The sequence below is a fragment of the Pleurodeles waltl genome, chromosome 2_1, assembly GCF_031143425.1.
Source record: "Pleurodeles waltl isolate 20211129_DDA chromosome 2_1, aPleWal1.hap1.20221129, whole genome shotgun sequence".
NCBI lineage: Eukaryota > Metazoa > Chordata > Amphibia > Caudata > Salamandridae > Pleurodeles > Pleurodeles waltl.
Window position 1 is genome coordinate 529809258 of NC_090438.1, and position 21408 is coordinate 529830665.

At 43.5% G+C, this 21408-nt stretch overlaps 1 protein-coding gene across 1 annotated transcript in view; it reads right to left on the bottom strand.

Annotated features, from left to right (window-relative positions):
* Positions 1-20969, bottom strand: part of LOC138265975 (selenoprotein T2-like) — a 76620-nt gene extending 55651 nt beyond the window's left edge. The window contains exons 1-3 of the mRNA XM_069214215.1: positions 20747-20969; positions 15343-15453; positions 4972-5098 (exon numbers count right to left, since the gene is read on the bottom strand). Of these exons, the coding sequence (XP_069070316.1) occupies positions 4972-5098; positions 15343-15453; positions 20747-20928 (420 nt within the window). The 5' untranslated portion in view covers positions 20929-20969. The remainder of the gene's footprint in view (positions 1-4971; positions 5099-15342; positions 15454-20746) is intronic.
* Between the last annotated feature and the right edge of the window lie 439 nt (positions 20970-21408).

A 21408-nucleotide genomic window follows, 5' to 3' on the forward strand; every position in this document is an offset into this window, starting at 1 on the left:
TACTGGGGCGTCATATAGGTCCCAAGCGTCCTGGTCATCTTGGCTCATGGTGGTATGAGCTGGTGAATGTGACGGAGTTTGTGCCGGTGATGTATGAGTTACAGGTGGAGGAGAGGCTGGTGGAGTTACTTTCTTCACCACTTTTGCTTGTGGTGTTTGTTCTTGTGTTTGGAACTCTAGTCTCCTTTTCCTCCTGATTGGGGGAAGAGTGCTGATCTTCCCTGTCCCACTCTGTATGAAGATCCGCTTCTGGGTGTGGTCTACATCAGTGGATTGTAACTCTTCTTCAAATCTGTGTTTGCGCATTTGAGAGGACAGTGATTGTTCCTCTGAATACGAGCTGGCAGTCGGTTCGGTTGCTGGGCGTTTTGGCACCGAAACTGTGTCTTTGCTTGTTTTCGGCTCCGAGGAGAATTTTCTCTTTTTTGTAGTCGAGCCATCTCGGCGTCGATCGTCCTCGGTGCCGCTGTCTCTGCGTCGAGCAGCTTTGGTTCCGCTGTCTCGGCGTCGACCCTTTTCGGCAGCACTTTCTCGGTCCCGAGATTGCTGCGTGCCTTTGTCTCGACCCGAGTCGGACGATCTCGGCACCAGTTCGCCCTTTTTCGGTGCCGATGGACGGTCACCTATTTTATGGGTTGAGCCATGGCCTGTTGGCAGTGGCGTCCCCTGGGCCTTGTCTGTTTTCCCGTGTGGTGCTTGTTTCGACGTCTTACTCACGGTTTCTTCGACGTCGAACTCCTCCGAGTCCGATTCATGGATGGAGAAGGCTTCCTCTTCTTCTCCTTGTTCCTCGAACCCTCGTTGTCCTGTCGGCGTGGACGCCATTTGTAACCTTCTGGCTCTTCGGTCACGGAGCGTCTTTCGGGACCGAAACGCACGACAGGCCTCACACGTTTCTTCCTTGTGCTCGGGCGACAGGCACAAGATACAGACCAAATGTTGGTCTGTATATGGATATTTGCTGTGGCATTTAGGACAGAATCGGAACGGGGTCCGTTCCATCGGTGTCGATGTTACACGCGGTCGGGCCGACCAGGCCCCGACGGGGGGGTCGAAGTTACCCCGAAGGGCTACCGGAGCTCTTCACGATTCGGTGTCGATTCTATCTAACCCGATACCGAACGAAACAATACCAATGTAGTTTTCTGAAGTTTTGACTATCTTTCCGTCCCGAAACCCGGAGCGAAAAGGAACACGTCCGAACCCGATGGCGGAAAAAAAAACAATTGAAGATGGAGTCGACGCCCATGCGCAATGGAAACAAAGGAGGAGGAGTCCCTCGGTCTCGTGACTCGAAAAGACTTCTTCGAAGAAAAACAACTTGTAACACTCCGATCCAACACCAGACGGCGGACTATGCACAGCATGTGTATCTGCAGCTACACATGCCACCGAACATGATGTTCCATGTGGGTTGGGGCCTTGGGCCTCCGGCAGTGAGCGCATGTCCGACTTCCCAAGGGGAGCCTGTGCAGGTGCGATTAAGCGCAGCAGGCTCCGGGCGGTGGGCTTGGCGAGCAGAAGAGAGCTGAAACTGCAGCTTTTTCTGCCTACAGTCATACCACCCTGAATGCGCCCGATCTCGGAAACTAAGCAGGGTTGGGCCTGGTTAGTACTTGGATGGGAGACCGCCTGGGACGGGCAAAGGGATCCCTAGCTAAGGCTTTGCTTTCTTGCGGTAAGCATATGCGTGAGGTCTTAAGACCAGGTCTCACTTCTTGTATGTCATTTCCTGTCAGGTCATGAGTTGTGATGCCACTACCTGTGATTCCAGGTGCGATTTCACACGCCGTGGTGTCATGTGCTGTGATGTCACTTGCATAGTGTCTAACTTGGTCAGTCCCCCCACTTATTTTCTTTAAGACTTGTGCCATGAATAAACCTTAGCCCCCAAGAAAAAGTGCTTGAGTCCACTATTGGCAACCAAATGGAAAAAATCAGCACAGCGTGTCGGAAATGTGATAAAAGGACGATGATGTATTCGGTGTGGAAGAATGAAATGAGTTGCAGACACTAGTGTAACAGAGTCCAAAAGCAGAGCATTCCAGAAACAGGGAATAAAAAGAGGAAAGGTGCGTACAATTTGAGTTGTTGTAAAAGCATTCCAAAAGCATCTTCCGGCATTTCAAGGCACTGTAACAGTTGTCATTAACTCAACGATCCATTTAACGACCACAGAAAGAATGGGAGAGCAGGGCGTGTGCAGAGGAAAACCTGTTCAACATAGGAAAACATCCCAGCAGAGAGCACATGACCCACTGTTGCGTCCTAAGCATTAAACTACAGACCTCTGTCTCTTTCAGTTTCACTTGTATTGTAAGAAAGGGCATTATTTTTCATGATGTTTGAGAAAGGATTCCATGATGAAAGATCTGATTTTTTTCAACAACTCCTAAATACTTTCTGTGGGCCCCTGGTTTGACAAAAGTAAAGAAAAGACTGGCTACCCTCTGCCTGTAAGGCATGGCGAATATGTTGCAGATGGCACTTACAGAGTGACAGAGCCGCTCTATTAAGTGAAAAAAGTGCAAGAAGGGGGCTTGCCTTCACGTTTATTTCTGGATTTGTTAAGATGGTGTAGAAGAGATATTTCTCCCGGCCAGAGTGAATGGAGGTGTTGCCACTCAGTGGGATAACGAAGAGAGAACTCCTGCATAGCAGCAACTAATCGTCCTTGGGAGGGGAGAATGAACGCTGCTGTTCAGAAGCAGCGTCTCCCCTGGTGACTCCTCCTTGTCATGCCTTAAGGGGGGGTCCAAGGAGGCGTAGCACATGCTGTGTCAGGTCAGGGTTGTCCACTGTAATTGAGTGTGTGAGAAGGGCCGTCTGATAGTAGTGCTAGGTTGGGGAGGGGCTGCTGCAGCGTCTGAAGATGAGAGAATCGGACGTAACCCAGAGCTTTTTAAACAGCACATGCTGTGTCAGGTCAGGGTTGTCCATTGTAGTTGAGTGTGTGAGAGGGGCCGTCTGATGGTCGTGCTAGGTTGGGGAGGGGCTGCAGCAGCGTGAGAAGATGAGAGAATCGGACGTAACCCAGAGCATTTAAAATAGAGGATTTAATGAGCATTTTGAATGTAATGGGTCACGCATTTGCTCGAGTTAGAGCTATTAACATTGTAAACGCCTAACTGTACTTTTCTTGCCACACAAATGAAAAAAAAAAAAAAAAAAAAAAAAAAAACAGCAGCGCGATCGCGCTGGGGTTTACATAGCGCGATCACGCTGCTTTTTTTTCATTTGTGTGGCAAGAAAAGTCCGGTTAGGAGTTTACAAAGCTGGGGGTGGGGTGGGGGAATGCAATGCTCTCGTGTTTGCTCGAGTTAGAGCTCCTAGCGTTGTAAATTACTGAGTGGACTTTTCTTGCCACACAGACTGAAAATAAACAGAGCGAGGGCGAGCTGGCCCTGGAAAAGCCCCCCTCTGCTGCTGGTTTATGTTTACAGAGGGAGCTGGTGGGGAGGAGGGACTGAACAAGCACCCACACTGTTGGGGTGAAACAGGCAAATGCCCCAAAAAAGTCCCTTACAGAAGAGATAAACAGGACATAGTGCAATTACACAGTACTTTGTGCTGCTCCCAAAGTGAAAAAAGGCAGGACAAAGAGGCAGAACTGACCACTAGCAAGCAAGGATTTTTGAAGGACACTGTAACTAACAAATCAAAACGCTGGAACTCACTCTATTGTATACTTTAGTATACAGCAGGCCGAACGCTAACGCTCGACCTAAAAATGGGGTATGTCCCAGTAAAATGCCAAAATTGTGGTTTTCTGATTCAAGTCTGCCTGTTCCTGAAAGCTGGGAAGATGGTGATTTCCGCACCGCAAACCCTTTGTTGATGCCATTTTCAGGGAAAAAGCCACAAGCCTGCGTCTGCAGCCCTTTTTCCCCATTTAAAAAAAAATATATATATATATTATTTTTTTTACTGTATTTTGTCTAATTTCTTGGTCTCCTACAGGGGAACCCACACATTCTGTGTACCTCTCCAATCCCTAGGATGCTGGAAAAATAGGGTGCAAATTTGGCGTGGGGAGCTCGTGTGGACAAAAAGTTATGAAAGACTAAGAGCAAACTGCCCCAAATAGCCAAAAAAGGCCTGGAAGCGAACGGTTTAGAAAAAAGTTCCCACTCGACTGTAAAGTGTTCAGAAATACAGCAAACAGGAGGGAATTTCCATACCATATAATGGAGAAAACGTATCTTTGTGTCCTTCAATCGTATGTAGTCCTTCCTACTGAATGTCAGGCCGTCTAAAAAATGCATAAATCTATCAATTGCAGACTTAAGTGCACATTTGCTGTATCAGGGAAAACAAGAGTAGCATGCTTTGACTCAAGAGGGGGTATCTAAGGGATTACACCCCTGCTAACATTGATGAAAGGATGGTTTGGAGACCGTCTATCCTTCTTCAGCCCTTGATTCATTGAGACTTTTCTTTTTGAATTATCCACAAAAAAGTGATCTGCAGTGAATACAAAGCCACAGGATCAGCATTATTCAAAACGTCATAAATAAAGGAATACCCACTGAGTATCCCCTTACTGGTGTTACCTCATCTAATACGCATGTGTACCCATTCCTTTCTCACCATGTAAAGGCAATCAATCCAGCTTTTGTGCATTTAAGGGCGAGGAAACTGCAAAATATGTGGAAATATCCACACACTCGCACATGTTTAGGTGTTCACGTTTTGCACAGCTACCACTCTACTGTCCAGAAGCACCTCCTTCCCACCTCTGTACCATTTATAATTGTTAATAATTTGCCATGCTGAAGGACTGTCTGCATTCTACGTCCGATTTGAGGGATCACAGTACTCATGTAAAAAAAAAATCTGATAACATCTACTTCATAGCACCTGGGATTCTAGAAGTAAGTGTATACAGCTGTTAAATGAAAAACTGTCTGTCAAGTAATATACTTCTGTATGTGCATCCACTACCAATAAAGAGTTGTCTGTTGCACTCACCTTATTTTCTTGGCTCCAAGTCCAGATTCTGGGGGTATCCACTCCAAAAAGAGGAAATGGGTTTTGTCCCGTTAATATCAGTGCAAGTGCTACAAACTTGAGGCAGGACAGAAATGTAGCAATGTGTCTACCAAGAAAAAACAATACTCGTCAATGGTTGAAGAGAACGTATACTGCTGCACATTTTTCTATAAATTAAATTGGCCTTGGTTAATATTCCTATAGTCTCTTGACTGCCCCCTCATCCAAGATGCTAGTTTTAAACACATCCAGGAGTTTTAGTTTGCTTTTGCTCGGTTATTAAAATAAATACAGTGTGACAAACGAGTTTAAAAAATAGTTTTAAAAGTTTGTGCAAATTAGTATGTTACTAGATTCCATAAACGTATACAAACTGTGTACATTTAAAAAAGCACCATTTTATAAGCTTCACTAAGTGTTCCAATGAAATAAATATTTTTCACCTGGGTTAAGTTCTCATTTTGGGTCACTGCTAGACACTTTCCCTTACTAATTGAAAGGAGTAGCATTAAGTCACAGATTAAACTGCATTTAGTATAAATAAAAAAGTAAACTTTGTGTTTCAATAAAGGAACATTTGTGACGAACAACCAAAAATACCACTGTGAAATCACTCATGAAATCAACTACTAAAACTTACTAAATGATGTTGCGGAAAATGGTACCACCTGGAATTTTTACATTACATCAATCAGGCTAGGAAAACTATAAAATAGAGGAATGAATGACTGATAAAAACACAGACTATGCAGTGCTGAAGTGAAAGGAAGAGCCAACCAAGCCTTGCAATGTCACTTCTCTTCTGCAGCTTGATTCAACTTCATATCACTAAGATGCAATTTTTATTGCATAAAACATTGGTTAATTTAGTATATCTTTATTGCCTGGTTGCTTCAGGCTTGGAGTACACCAATGGCCTGATAACGAGTTTAGGTGTAATTTGTTTGTGGGGAATAACATACAGAATTTCATGTGTAATGCACATGGACAGTACATACCATATGACTTATCCATGTTAACTTTTGGCAGGTTTGACCTTCCGAAATTTAACAACAGTTGAGGTATTTAACGCATGCGGTAATTATCTGATAGGTCAAATACAGCTAAACTCGTAATTTCAACCTGAGCATAAACAGGGGTTTGCACAGGGGTCTGCGCAAGCGTCAGAATTAATCAACCCCCTCATCAGTCTCCAAGTTTTCTGTTCGTCTTTTGAGCTGAACAATATCAGGTGCCTAAAACAAAGCCCAGCTCTTACAGATTTTCGCCTAACTCCATGCCTGCCTTTGTTTGGAATGGAAACAGGAAAAATATGTTCGATTCCTCGTGTAAACTGTACAAAACGTTTTTACAAAATGAAAGAAAATTGTGAACTCAAGCATAGATGTACAATAATGAATGCTATCACTTTGTAATACCCAGACTTCTACCAATAAAAACAGCACCACTCTTGTGTAAGCAAGATAGTTCATTTGAGTGTGAACTACTTCCAAACCATTGAGTGAAAGACACATCTTCAGCTTTTCTTGGGAGCTTTGAACTGCAAACATAAGCATAGGGATGCAGGCATTGCGAGTCAATCCTTACCTGTGTTTCTCTCAGCTTATGGTCTGCTATGACAAGACAAAATGTGACCTTTCCAAAACACAGTAGAGGATTGAAAACAACTTTGCTATCCAGCAGATGTTTGTGTGTAACAGGTCATCTAGGTAACAAATGGGGCTAAGAGTGTCTAGCTATGAGGTTTGATCAACCAGTGCTTTGATTTAATGAACACCATCAAACAGGTTGCAAATCTTTGTAATATACTGTTTAATTGCCGGTTTTATTAAATATGTTGTTTATTTTCATAGCAAAATCTAATTATTATATAATATACAAAAGGCAAGGCCCATCATTGTAATACAGCTTTTTTAAATATATAGTGTGGCTATTTTGTGCATGTTCGCCCATGGAAGCAATAAGCTTTTCTTGAAACCATTAACACACATAATTATGGAGTCTCACATGGCTGGGTGTTACCCAACATGCACCTCCGTAAAGTGTGGCAGGTTTGGGGGGTTTCAGTCTTCCTGATTTCCAGTCTCAACTTGGGAATTTGGCTAAGCCTTTGATCTTTAGAGGGTGTTGGACTATTAAAACAGGACCAATTTGAACTCTAGGGAACTGAAATATTTATTACTGACTGTAGATAGAGGACTTTGACATTATGTATGATGGATAATAAGGGCTGGTAAGTTAGTTATTGCAGCCGCACAGGAACCTGCTGCAGCCAATCTACGCTCTAATCAGGCAGTTATGGGTAAAGCACTCACACAAAGCACGTTGAAATCACATTTCTGATTGCTCACATAACTGATTAATTAGATGCTACACCACAGGAAAGAGAACTGTACTACATTGGGAACTATATTGGGGAGTATATATGCTGCTATATATGGGACACCCCTTTTGACAGTGTTACAAGAGGTACGGAAACAAATACACAATGAGGAAGAGCCGCTTTGGCAGTTAATTAGGGTATGACAATGATTGGAAATTTTGATACACTCTCCTCAATAGTTCTCAGTAGTATTTGAGAAGACAAACCATTGCTGGCTGTATGCCAGTGTTTGGCTGCTGTTCACACGCAAGTTTGTGAACTACCTAAAATTATCTGGGAAGTACATCCCAGTGTAGGGCAAGATACGTTCGGTACTCATGTGTCAAAACTACAACTCAAAACGAAAAAGGGGTTCAGTGAAGGAGAAAGCTCCGGAAACCAAGAAAAAGAAGAAAGCTAAACAGAAAATCCGGACTGGATCTCCTCCACAGCAAAAGTCCTGAAGGGGTGGACAAAATTTGAGGTATTTTGAAGAAAAAAAAAAATGGATCAGTACCAGTATACTGCTAATGGTCCTTGGTGGAAATGGCCTTTCTGCAGGGTCAACCCCAAACTTTTTGCCTTCCTCCTTCCCTTGTTCTGACCTCATTTTTGCTGGCTTTAGGACTCTGCACACTTTACCGCTGCTAGTCAGTGCTAAAGTGCATATGCTCTCTCCTTAAAACATGGTGACATTGGCTCATACTCAATTGACTTATTTAATTTACTTGTAAGTCCCTAGCCAAGTGCACTACATGTGCCCAGTGCCTGTAAATTAAATGCTAGTAGTGGGCTGCAGCACTGGTTGTGCCACCAACATAAATAGCCCCCTAACCATGACTCAGGCCTGCCTCTGCAGTGCCTGTGTGTGCAGTTTCACTGCCACTTCGACTTGGCATTTAAAAGTACTTGCCAAGCCTTAAACTCCCCTTTTTCTACATATACGTCACCCCTAAGGTAGGCCCTAGGTAGCCCATAGGGCAGAGTGCTATGTAGGTAAAAGGCAGGACATGAGCATGTGTGTTCTATTGTCCTGGTAGTGTTAAACTCCTAAATTCGTTTTTACACTGCTGTGAGGGCTGCTCCTTTAAAAGGATAGCATTGCGGCTACCCTCATACACTGTTTGTGTGGTAGATCCTGATCTGAAAGGAGTAGCTAGGTCATATTGTGTATGGCCAGAATGGTGATACAAAATCCTGCTTAATGGTGAAGTTGGATTTTATATTACTGTTTTAGAAATGCTACTTTTAGAAAGTGAGCATTTCTCTACACTTAAATCCTTCTGTGTCTTCCAATCCACGTCTGGTTGACAGCTCCCTTGTGCATTCACTCAGACACACCCCAAACACAGGATACTCCGCCTCACTTGCATACATCTGCATTTTGAATGGGTCTTCCTGGGCTGGGAGGGTGGAGGGCTTGACACTTACATGTCAAAGGACAGTAGTCTGCCCTCACACAAAGGACTGCCACACCCCCTACTGGGGCCCTGGCAGGCAGGATGGAACTAAAAAGGGACCTTGTGCGCTTCTGAGCCACTCTTTGAAGTCTTACCCACTGCAAAGGCACATTTGGGTGTTTAAACAGGGCCTCTGCTCCTACCAACTCAGACACTCTTGTCACAGACACTTCTGAGGTAGACACTCTACTTTACAGACACTTCCTGGAGAAGAGAACCTGAACCAGAACCTGCATCCTGCCAAGAAGAACTGCCTTGCTTCCCAAAGGACTCACCTGACTGATTTCTGTGAAGGACTGCTGCCTTGCTGCTCTCTGGCTGTGGTGAGAAGTGTTCTCCAAAGGCTTGGATAGAGCTTGCCGCCTGCTCCCTGAAGTCTCAATCAATAAGGAATTTGTAAAGCGCACTACTCACCCATGAGGGTCTCAAGGCGCTGAGGAGGGGAGGGGGAAGAATGGGGGGAGATGCTGCTACTGCTCAAACAGCCAGGTCTTGAGACGTTTCCTGAAGGTAAGGAGGTCTTTGGTCTGGCGCAGGTGGGTGGGAAGAGTGTTCCACGTTTTGGCTGCGAGGTGCGAGAATAATCTAGCGCCAGTTGTAATTCTGCGTACGCATGGGACGGTTGCGAGGGCGAGGTCGGTGGAGCGGAGATGCCGGGTCGGTTTGTAGAAGGAAAGTCGTCTGTTGAGGTATTCTGGTCCGGTGTTGTGCAGTGCTTTGTGAGCGTGGGTGAGGAGTCTGAAGGTGATTCTCTTGTTGACTGGGAGCCAGTGCAGGTTTTTCAGGTGGTCTGTGATGTGGCAGTGGTGGGGGATGTCCAGGATGAGGTGCGTAGAGGCGTTCTGGATGTGTTGCAGCCTCTTCTGGAGTTTGGCCGTGGTTCCTGCATAGAGGGCATTGCTGTACTCCAGCTTGCTGCTTACGAAGGCTTGGGTGACTGTTCTTCTGGTTTCGGTGGGTATCCATTTGTAGATCTTTCAGAGCATGCGAGGGTGTTGAAGCAGGAGGAGGAGATGGCGTTGACTTGCTGGGTCATGGATAGTGAGCGGTCCAAGATGAATCCTAGGTTGCATGCGTGGTCAGTGGGAGTCGGAGTGGTTCTGAGAGTGGCAGTCTCAGGACCAAAAACACTTCATCTCTACAAGGAGGACACCTTGTGCAGCGAAAATCAACGCACAGCCTGCCAGAAACGATGCACAGCCTGCATCGCAGTGAAAAATTCACTGCACGCCGAACTGGAACGACACAGCCCGACTTCGCAACGAGGAGATCGACGCAGCGCCAGCGTAGTGACCGGAAATTCGATGCACTGCCCACTGGATCGACGCACAGCCAAGCTGGAACGATGCAGCCTGACTTCCAGAGAGGAATCGATGCAGAGCCTGCCGTGCAGTAGAAATTTCCACGCAACGCCCACCGGATCGACGCAGCCCCTGAGACTCAGTCCAGAAACCCACGCATCGTCCCCGGGGCGTCTGAAAACCTCGCAACTCGAAGAGGATCCACGACGGAGCGCTGGAAATCGACGCAAAGCCGTCCCTGCGTGAAAACTAAACGATGCATTGCCGTGTGCAGCCCGAGAAATCGATACACGCCTCCCTGTTTGCCACGCATCTCCTCCTCTGCAGTTCTTTGGAGATTTTAAACACAAACTAGGTACTTTGTGCTTGAAAGAGACAGTTAATGCTTTTAAAAGAATAAAGACACTTTATATCATTACTACAGAGATATTTTCAACATATACTTATTGCATCTTAGTCGTTTTGAGCTGCATCTTATCAGATAAATATCTCTCTAAACACTGTGGGGTGTATTTTTGTGGTGCTATACTGTGTTATTGCCTGTTTTATTGCACAAATACTTTACACATTGCCTTCTAAGTTAAGCCTGACTGCTCAGTGCCAAGCTACCAGAGGGTGGGCACAGGATAATTTGGATTGTGTGTGACTTACCCTGAATAGAGCAAGGGTCCTTGCTTGGACAGGGGGGTAACCTGACTGCCAACCAAGAACCCCATTTCTAACAGTCCTTAAAGTTCTTTGCAGAAAGAGCAGACAAACTGAATATCATAGAAAAGACGAGTACATAAGATGAGACTGAGAAAGAACAATTATGTTACGTTGGGTTTAGCGTTAAGAAAGAAGAGTAAGGTACGGACACAGACAAGCTAAGACCAGGAAAACACACATTTCTCACCCAGTGATGTACTCTAGTTGGTCAGCTAGTTTTGACGCCTTCTCTAAGTCAGGAATTCTGCCTTCGAACTTGGCCTCTTGTTTGGAGCACAGATTCCTCCAGCAGGGCAAGACAGAAGGATGCATCATTGAAATTGTTATAGGCTTCCCACGAGGGTCGGTTGAGTTTGATTTTCAGGCGGTAAAAAAGCTCCAAAGGTGCCCTACCTGGTTTCCTAGCTAAGTAATGTTGTGTATTGAGCAGCACGACTTGGGTGGCTGGTCCGGGTCCACAGAGGTCTGGAAGTGCAAATTTTTTTTTTGTTTTTTTAATAGAGATTTCAAAAGAAGTCCTTCTAGACACTACTAATTGTAGAAGAACCTCCAGGAAAGCAAAGGGTTAGGCCTCAGTCTAGCAGAGCGAATGAGCAGGCTTCGGTTCTCCTAAAGTTTCAACTGGTCACTTAAGGCAAAAAGGCCTCTTGTAGCTTTTGATGTCTCTGTAACTACATAGGAGGTCATCTAACTGCCCTGGATACAAGTGGAAGCAGGTCAAGCTCTTCAGGTCGCCTCACAGGTTTCAGACATCATCTTCAGTCCTCTTCTTCCTTGTGGAGGTCCGGGAAGTATTCTGTATTAGCAGTGGGTTAAGTGCAAGCTTTGAAGGTTTCACAAGCCAGTGCATGGGACTCTCATCTGGACACTCCTTAACCAATAAGAAACATTTTCTGGGTCAGCCCTTCCCAGCACATCCTGTTTGCCTTCTTCCACTCTATTCCACAGTGCAGTAGTCAAAGGGAAATCCAAGTCAGTATACACTTTCTGCCCCGGAGGAGAGCCTGCGAGCTAGCCAGGATTATGTCTAGGGAAATGAGCAGTCCCCTCCTTCTCAGCTATACCAAACTGGTTTTTGGAGCAGTTCCCTCTCCTACTGGGCTGGTGTTTAAACAGTCTGAAGATCAAAGACTTCCCTTCCTCAGGAATCCCCTTACACTTGACGGGGAATGGACAGGTCTCACCCTTGCCCCTTTGGAGTAAATGAAAATCCTAAACCCTCCCAGCTGCTCTTGCTATGGGTAAAAGGTGTCCCACACCTCATGCCCAGCCTATTCTGTCACCGGGCCTAGGCTACTGTTTCAGCTCTGGGAAAAGTATTCACACCTCATTAAGGTCAGGCACTGGCTGGGCAGCTGCTGGCAGTCTAATGCAAATTAGACCCCAGAAGCTTCAGGTAAGGAAAATGTACCTTTATGAAAGTTATTTTTCTTAAATATTTACCAAATGTCTAACGTCACCATCTAATTGAATTTTTTATAAATATTAGAAATAGTGGTTGAGCCCTTTCTCTAGTGTGTCCCAAATATGAGTTAGCAAAATCCAGTATGAAGTTAGACTTTAGCCCACAGCAAAATATGAAATCTGATAAGGTAAAGCAGGGTCCTTGAGCAACCAGACAGGTGATATACAAGAATTGTGTTCTGGTCCCGTCTGATCCCTTTTAAGCTTGCAAATGTTTTCAGTTTGTTCATGAACTTTTACTCTACTTTTTACAAACTACAGTGTGATTTTATTATGTTGTATTTCGGGCTTTTTAACTCTTTAGTTACTTTTAAATACTTTACACACTTTCTTAAGTTAAGCCTGTCTGCTCTGTGCTATTACTACAAGGGGTTGAACTGTGGTTTAAATTACTGAAACCTTCATCCACCCCAAAATAATACATCATTTTCTCAAAGATGCAGTCAGGAATATTCAAGACCCTATCTGAAAGGTCAATTGTGTCAGGATCAGTCGCAAGTGAGTCTTGCATTTGGAAGGGTGTAAGAGAGAGTCATGTTCCAAACATCTGACTTCACCCCTACACTATTCCCAACCTGTGAGGGATACCTGTACCTCAAACATATATTTCACTCCTACTGTAAAAAGTAAGATTGAGCAGAAAACTTGCAGGTCTATTAGACTGGTGAATTGAATTGAGCAATTTGTTGAATTTTCAAAGCTAGGTAAAGTTGCTAATCATTTGCATATACTTGGAGTTGTACTCGTTGGGAAGAAAAGTAAAGGAATTCATTGAAGTTACTTAAAACCATTATGGCAGAAGCAGCACTAATAAAAGAAATAATAACTACCCGTTAGAACGGTACAAAATCAATTTATGACAATCTTTGTTGCTTCCTAAATATAACAAAAATATAGCGACAAGTTCAAGACTGTTTAAAAAAAAAAAAAAAAAAAAAAAAAAAAACACACTTACATAAAACAATAACACAATCAATATGTTAAAGTGCAAGCAAGTATGAAAAACATAAGGCTTAAACCCGTCCTCTGTATGGGGCCGAAGCCTAACATACCATGTGTGAACCCGGGACCCCCTTGAATAAAATGGCAGGAAGAAAATCCATTGCAGGCACTGCAAAGTTTAAAAGTCATGTACAGTACAGCTGTATAAAATACTGCAAACAGTGTCTTTGCAACGCCTAAACCTCAACTAATACATGCTCACCATGCACGGGACCCTTGAATGAAATGGCAGAAAGAAAATCAATTGCAGCCACTGCATAATTTAAAAATACTGCACCGTGCAGCCATGTAAAATAATACACAATGTTCTTGCAAAGCATAAACCCCATATAATACATGCCCACCACACAAAAAAAATGAGCAGCTGTTGCTGCATAGTTGTGCCCCCAACAGTATCATGCTAGTGCAACTCATATTTGCGCCGCTTAAAACCTGGAGAACCTGAGTGCCTGCAAAAAAGTACATCTATGGCATTCAATTGTTTCTAATCTGGGACCGTAGCCTCATGAAGGCTCAGTGCAGCCACTCAGTGCAGCCATGGCCATGAATTTGCCAATCTGATGAAAGATCCATCTGTGAACAAGCAGTGCTGGACAACAGTATATCACATGAATAGCAGATTCTGGGGGAAATGGAACATAAGCGACAATTATTTTATGACTTTTGGAGTGTCCCAATGTGCTCAATATTCATTTATGCACATAGGCAAAAGCCCGATCATTAATATTTTCCAGAAGGCTAGATGCCCCAGGTCAGCTTTCAAATAGGGTTGTAGATGAGGGCTACTATGTGATTGAGTTAGGCCCTCTAGTGAATGAATGCCTATAATTTTGCTTAAGTTGAGCCCCCTGGATACTTGCTTGCTTTGCTTTTTTAATATTCTCTTTAGGGCTTCCATCGTCAATTGGGAGTTATCGATTGCCTCAAGGTCCACATTTAAGGTGGCTACGGCCATAAGTAAATCATTCTGGGGAGAAAAGTGGAGGCCAGCAGTTGAGGGTGGACAGTGGAGATTCAAGATTCTTCTGACTAGGAAACACTTAAGTGCATTAAATCTACTGGGCTTCTAAACCTACATGCACTACCATATACTACCGCTTACCACTGGATTGCCCGTACCAACTGAAATTACACCAATTACCATATATCTTTAATCAGAGTACTAGTTAAAAGAGGCAGGGCAGAATCAATCAGAAATCACCAGAATCTGTCAAAAATGGGGGCAAAAAGTGGGGGGACACTGAAAAAAGCAGTTTTTTCACACACACATTAAAGCAATGGGCTACATGCCTGTGCAGCCACTGTCCCCCTCACTTAGTCTTGTGTCCTGGTCTGTCATAAGCCACGACTCAGATACATAATCTGATTCACCACAGACAGAGTGGCTCTCAATCTGACAGCCCCCGTGGCAACTGACCACAACTGAAGGAAATACACTTAGTAGTTATTAGCCTCCTCTCATATTAACATTTAGGGCCAACTTTTAATCTGAATAGACAATTGGTTAGTGGCCGCTGAAGGCAATACGCAGCAGTTACTCCACATACCCTTTTGGTAAAGAGTCTTATGAAACAATGTCAAATTAGCATAGAGTAAGAATAAGAGTAGGACTGAGCAGTATAAATAAAGGCGAATCAATCAAATATTTTTGTATAGTTTTTAAAAGGTCTTTGACATTGGCTTAGAGCAAGGAAAGGTTTGACACACTGTAAGTCCTGATTACACATTCAAATACTACAGGATTTGAGGAGTTTTCATTAGATTCACAGAAAAATGACATGTTGGGATTGTATAATACATGACCTTTCAAAGCTACACATAAACGGTCTTCTAATGGCAAAGGTAGAATGTGTGTCACTTTCAAATAAAGAATGTTTATGATTATGTTAGCATATCAACTGGGTTATAAGGAATCCAATTTGGGAGTCTTGCAAATATTTTAAGAAACGAATGATAGTTTGGAAGATGCCTCATCTGATTTACTTTAACTTGAACTTATCAACAGCATGTGCATCATCATCACCATCCACTTTAACCATAGCATGTTGCTTACCTTAAAATAGGTTTAGGGGGGTAGTTGTCTCCTTCAATATGGATGTCCGGGTACAGCTGCCTGATGGCCCGCGAATACTCCTCGAACACCCTCCTGTAGCCTCAGGAAATACTATTAACAATTAAAAAATATAGAAATTATTTTATTAAAGTATATGCGATGACTAACTCTTTAATTCATCTTTCGCTCAGGGATACACAAATCAAAATGGAGTCCCCTGTTCTTCATATTAAGATAGCTGCAAGAAAGAATTCTGAAAATCAATCTGATTTTTGTTGAAGATGAAGTACTGAAATGGTCACTATGGTGTGCTGCATGTTTTAGATTATGGGATGTGTCTCTCCCAGTCCCGTTAGATCTACTAACAGGAGTTTGATATTGAATATTATGACATATTAGCCCATATACAGTCAATTCACAACAGTTTAGATTGCATGTCATTATCCCTGAAATGTGAATCTCAATTCCAACAGGCTAAAGCACCCAAATCACAACACCCCTCACAGAAAAGTGGTGTTTCTTAAGATGACCACCATCATCTCCCATTTTTTATGTTTAAATGGGGCAATTTGGTCTTCTATCTAGAAACACTAAAATGAACATCCATCAACATGCCAATGGCACACTGCTTCTTTTGCTGCTAGGCCTCCCTCCTTCCAGGCCCTCCTCCCCCCGCCGTGACGATCCCTTTTTTGGCTATTCAGGGTAGTTCGCGCTTAGGGCTCCATAGCTTTTTATTCACATAAGCTATCCATGTCAACTTTGTGACTTTTTTTTTCTAAACAGACAACCTGGGACTTCAAAAGGTACCAAGGGTCTGTGGATTTCCCTGGAGGGGACAAAGTAAAAATCCAAAGTATATCAAAATGTAGAGCTTTTTTTTTTTTTTTTTAAGAAATAATAAAAAATGTGTGTTTTTTCCCTAAAAATGGCATCCATAAACATTTTGCTGTATTAAAGTCACCATCTTCCCAGCTTTCAGGATCATGCAGATCTGAATCACAAAACCTGATTTTGTACCAGAGTTCTGGCATTTTTCTAAGAGGTAGCCTATTTTCCCTATTTCTTTGCTCTCAACCTACTTCCAAGTTTGTGGTGAAAACAAACCAGTGTGAAACACATGGGTGATCCAGATGAGCTTTAGATTTCTTAAAGGTAGAGGCAATTCCAAATTTAGCAAGGGGTCATATGTGTAGTTCCTTCAAGGTTTCCCTAAGTAAAATAACTATGAAATAAAGAAATATTGAAAATCAGTAGGACAAAAAATGAGCATTTGTGATAACATTTTCCTCTGTAATCGTTTGTCACAATGTATGATTGGCAAAAGCAATATATCATTACGTCTGCTAGACCCTTCTGGTTGTGAGGATATATAGGGTTTGTAGGTTTTCCAAGAACGCATGCTACCCCAGAGGAAACAACTGATCTGTGCCAAACAAAGGCGTTTTTTATTGAGTACTGAGCCATAGTGAAAAATTGGTATCAAGGAAACGTATGTATTTCTGAAATGGGCATAAGATGTAGAGTTTAGGAGCAGTGGTTATTTCTACGTCTCTGAATTTGTAGGTACCCATACTAGCATATGATTTGGAGGATATTTTTCAAACGGTCATCTTTCTTATACATCGGCTTACATTTGAAAGGCACAATTGCAGTGAAATCCAATGAATAATAAATGTTCTACAATTCTATGCTTCTACAAGTCTCCCGATAAAAATGGTACCTCACTTGTGTGGTTAGGCCTAGTGCCTGCGACAGGAAACAGCCCAAAAAGCAAAATGGACACAGCACATCTTTCCAACAAAAACTGCCCTTTTTTTCCAATGTGGGTAGATCTAGATTTTGGAACCTAGCTCAGCCAGCATCTAGAGAAACCTAGACAACCTGTACATTTTTAAACTAGACACCTAGGGGTATCCAGGATGGCTGACTTGCATGACTCTCACCCCATTTTTTTTAACCCATAATCCTTTGCAAACCTGAAACTTCGACTAAAAAAAATAATTATTAATAATAATTTTCCACACAATTCCGTGATGTAAAGGTCTGGAATCTGCGGGGAGCCACAAACTTCCTTCCACCCGGCATTCCCCCCATGTCTCCTGATAAAAATGGTAGCTCACGTGTGTGGGTAGACCGAGTGCCCGAGACAGGAAACAGCCCAAAACGCAAACTGAATGCAGCACATTTTTCCAGAAAAAACTGACCCACTTTTTCTGATGTGTGTAGCTCTAGATTTTGGACCCTAGCTCAACCACCACCTAGGGAAACCTATCCAACTTAAACTAGACACCTTTGGTAATCTAGGATGGAATGATATGTCAATACCATTATGCTTTTTTACCCACAATGCCCTGCAAACCTCCAACTTTGCCTGCAATCACGCATTTTCCTTACATTTCTGAGATGGAAACTTCTGGAATAGCAGGAATCCACAAACTTCTTTACTACCTGGCATAAAGATTATGCCCACTGGGGTGGGGGCATTGGCATGCCCATCATGTGCAGACCCCCACCCTTACACTATTTACAAAACAAATCCCTGGTGCCTAGTGTGCTTTCTGCCCCCCCCCCCCACACCACGCGGGGGAAGAAAGACTGAATATTGCCAGAAAATTACTGGGAGAGAGCCCTTGCCCTTTCCAATGATATCTCTCCCATCTGGATCGGTGTTCGGGGGGCTGAGATAGCCCTGGAGGCACCTACGCAGAGAAAGTGAAATAAGCCGATTGGCTCATTTCTCTTTCGTTTTCAATTAAATGACATCAGCGCGCCATGTGCACTGATGTCATTTCATTAAAAACAAAGAAACAGCCTTGGGTGCTGGGGAAGCTCTCACCCAGCCCCTGAGGATGTTTCTTTGAGCAGGGAATCCCCCTGGTGCCCGCACCAGCATGATTTCGTGCCTTGCGTGCGAAGACAGCTGGGAGGTGTCCTCAGCACACAAGCACTGCGGCACAGAACAGCTCCCAGACGTCATCTCCATGGAAGTAGTTAAAGAGTTTTCCAAAATGGACATAAAAACACTTTGTGATGCCCTACGTTATCTGGAAAATATTGATTTGTTGTTTCAAAAACAGCTAAATCCAGAAGATCAAATTTCTTCCACAAAAAATAAAAGATTTACATTTACCATTGTTGTGGAAAAAAAAAACATGCCCAAGCATCTCCCCTAAGCAACTTTCTACACTCAAATATTTGGGCTCTTTAATGGACAGCAGCCTAAATTTTCAATCAAAAATGGCAAAAATTACAAAACACACTAGTCCACCTTCGCCTATAGAAAAAATTTACTTGTTATTCCTCAAGAAAACGTTCATCATTTGATACAATATTAGCGTTATTGCATCTGGGCAAATGTAATACAATTCTAAAAGGCTTAACCGGTTAAATGTTTGCCCTTCTCAAAGGAGTTATGAATACAGCGGCTAACCTCTTAGAGGAGCAAAGAAAAAGCAAGTAAATCCGCATGGAGAAGGAAAGTCTTCAAGAACATCTGTATTAACACGTAAGGCTAATTATCAGTCTTATGGTACCGACCTGCACAACAAAATTGTCAGCAAATGAGGATCCATGTACACAAGAAGTTAAATCTCACACTTTAGATACAAGCATCACACCAGGCAAAATCTCAAAGCAAGCATTTTCCCAATAGCCCCCAGATTACAGTTACCCTTCTAGAATAAATAATATTTTAAATCCTCATTGTGCCTTTCAGAATGACCTAGAAATCATACCAGATCAGATGGAGTTTTTGTCAGAAAATGTTTTGGGTCCTGGGTGTAGGCTCGAGTTACTCGTCCATAATCATGGAGTTGGTGCCTTTTACCGCTGCGATCCTGGGGACTAACCTACTATTGAAATTCGAACTTATCACCAACTGCGCCCTAAGTACACTTGACTCAAGGGAAAGAATGGGAGAGAAGACCAAGAGGGCGGTAGTATGGGGTGTTTGAGACTCAATGTTCACACAAATATCATCCAGCGAAGAGGTTCCTTTTAATAAAAGAAAAGTACTTCATTATACATTATACTCTATAGTACACACATTAGTAGGCCACAGGCGTAGTGTTCTAAATTCAGGTAATTTGGGGTTCAATCTCATCATTTTGCGTCTGAGAAGCTTCCAAGATCTTAATGACTCATTGTTTAGTCTTTATTGTCCCTGCCACTAAGGTTTGCTGTTCTGGCTCTCTAGTAGGTCCCTTCCCCTCTCAATGTTCAGTAGTCTGGTTTGTTTGGCTGCATTTTAGGATCAACTTGTGTTCTAAGGCAGGTTGCGCATTCAGTGAGGTGACTGGCGGATGCAACAATTCTGCTCAGGCACAGAACTGTAGACTTTCCAGTCTGGAGATTACTGACAGGTTCCCTTAGGCTGCTGAGGATCTCTCTTCTTGTGGCACCTCGGAGTCCACAGGTGCTTTGGGGTCTCTCCCAGCAGCATCAGCGCAAATCTTCGACGACAATGGTCTTGGCTGCATAGCGTTTGCAGTTGTTACTGCTCTTCTCTGTTGGGTGATGTCAGTCAGTACACCCCCACATCAATCGGTTTCTTCCCTCTAGGAAGGCTGGGAGACACACTACAAGACTTGAGTCCAACTGCTGAAGGACCAAGTAAATCCCTTATTTTCTTTAATAGTGTGATGGCTGATGGCACCCTTGAGGCAATGAGAAGGCGAAAGATCACACCTATAAGTAATGTAGCAAGTGTGGTTGTATTGGAACCCAGGAGTCTAAGACGCTCATAACTCCCCAATTATGAGACAAAGTATTGTTGGTCAATACCTGTTTTTGTTTGATAAAGTTTCCCTTTTTCATGATGGTTTTTGAGCTACAGAAAGTGTACTCCTAAAATGATCCTATAAGACCCGCACCTTGCACTGAGCCCTGCCCCTTCTGCTCCCCTTATTCTTGCCATATAGGTTTAGAGGAGGAGGGTTACCTCAAAACATTTTGCAAAGAGGACTGAGAACAAAAACGTCTGAAAAACTCTGCTCTAGAAACATACTGATGCCACACGCTTTTGAGTTTCACACTGGTCAACGTTTAAGATCACTAAATAGATGCTGTGGCACAGCGTCTTGTGAACTTTGCTTGCCCGCTGATGTTTACTATAATTACATTTTTAAAAACTATAAATAAAATTTAAAAAAACGACAAACAGCCCAGAAAAAATAGAGTCGCTCGTCACCTCCACTAAACGAGGGAGCGTCACTAGCATGTGCCATGTGTGAACGTACATGATTGCAAAACTGACACTGAGAACTGAGCGCGACAGGCCCCGAACATGATGAAAAGTGGTCTCCACTCTCTGGTTTCGTGTTGCACACACCGTCTTAACTTGTATCAGCCTGCATTTATGTATTCTCAACCCACCCCTGCCTCCGCCGCCATCAACTCTCACCAGTATTGAAAGCGCAGGGCGGGCCCGGTATAGAGCGGCGCGGCAGGTTGTCTCCTCAGCTCTCGCGTTTCCTCCCTCTCTGGTGTGACCACATCTTCTTTGCCCATGTACATGTCGCGTAGGGTCAGGGCGCTGAACAAAAGCAGCGCAGCGAGAAGCCCAGAGTGACCAAACTCAGCCATACTGCTTGGCCACCGGCATCAGCTGACAACTAGACGTTACGTCACTTCCGCTCTGGTAGCCTAGAAACTACATTAAACTCTCTGCAGTACCCCCGGGGTATTGTTAAGAAAGCGTGAAATGCTGAATGAGTATTATAGTTGGTGTGACTTTAAGCTTTCCTTCGCTGTTTAGGCCACCGTCCACTATTAAACTATTGGGAACCAAAAGCACGTCGTTTTCTCTAAGAGTTTAGTTGCTAAGGGGAAATAATTCCATCCCTTTGTGAAATGTACTAAATGCTTTAAAATTTGCTCTCGATTTTCCGCGGATCAGATCTGCTTCGCATATGCCCTGTTAGCAGAAATTCGTAAATCACCTAAGGTTAAGCGGTTGCGGGGCAAGCAGAAACTGACTTTACGTAAAAGAACAGTGTTAGTTATACATATTTATAAATATATCATGTAGCCACTAGCACACATGCCAACATTTTAGAAGAGGAA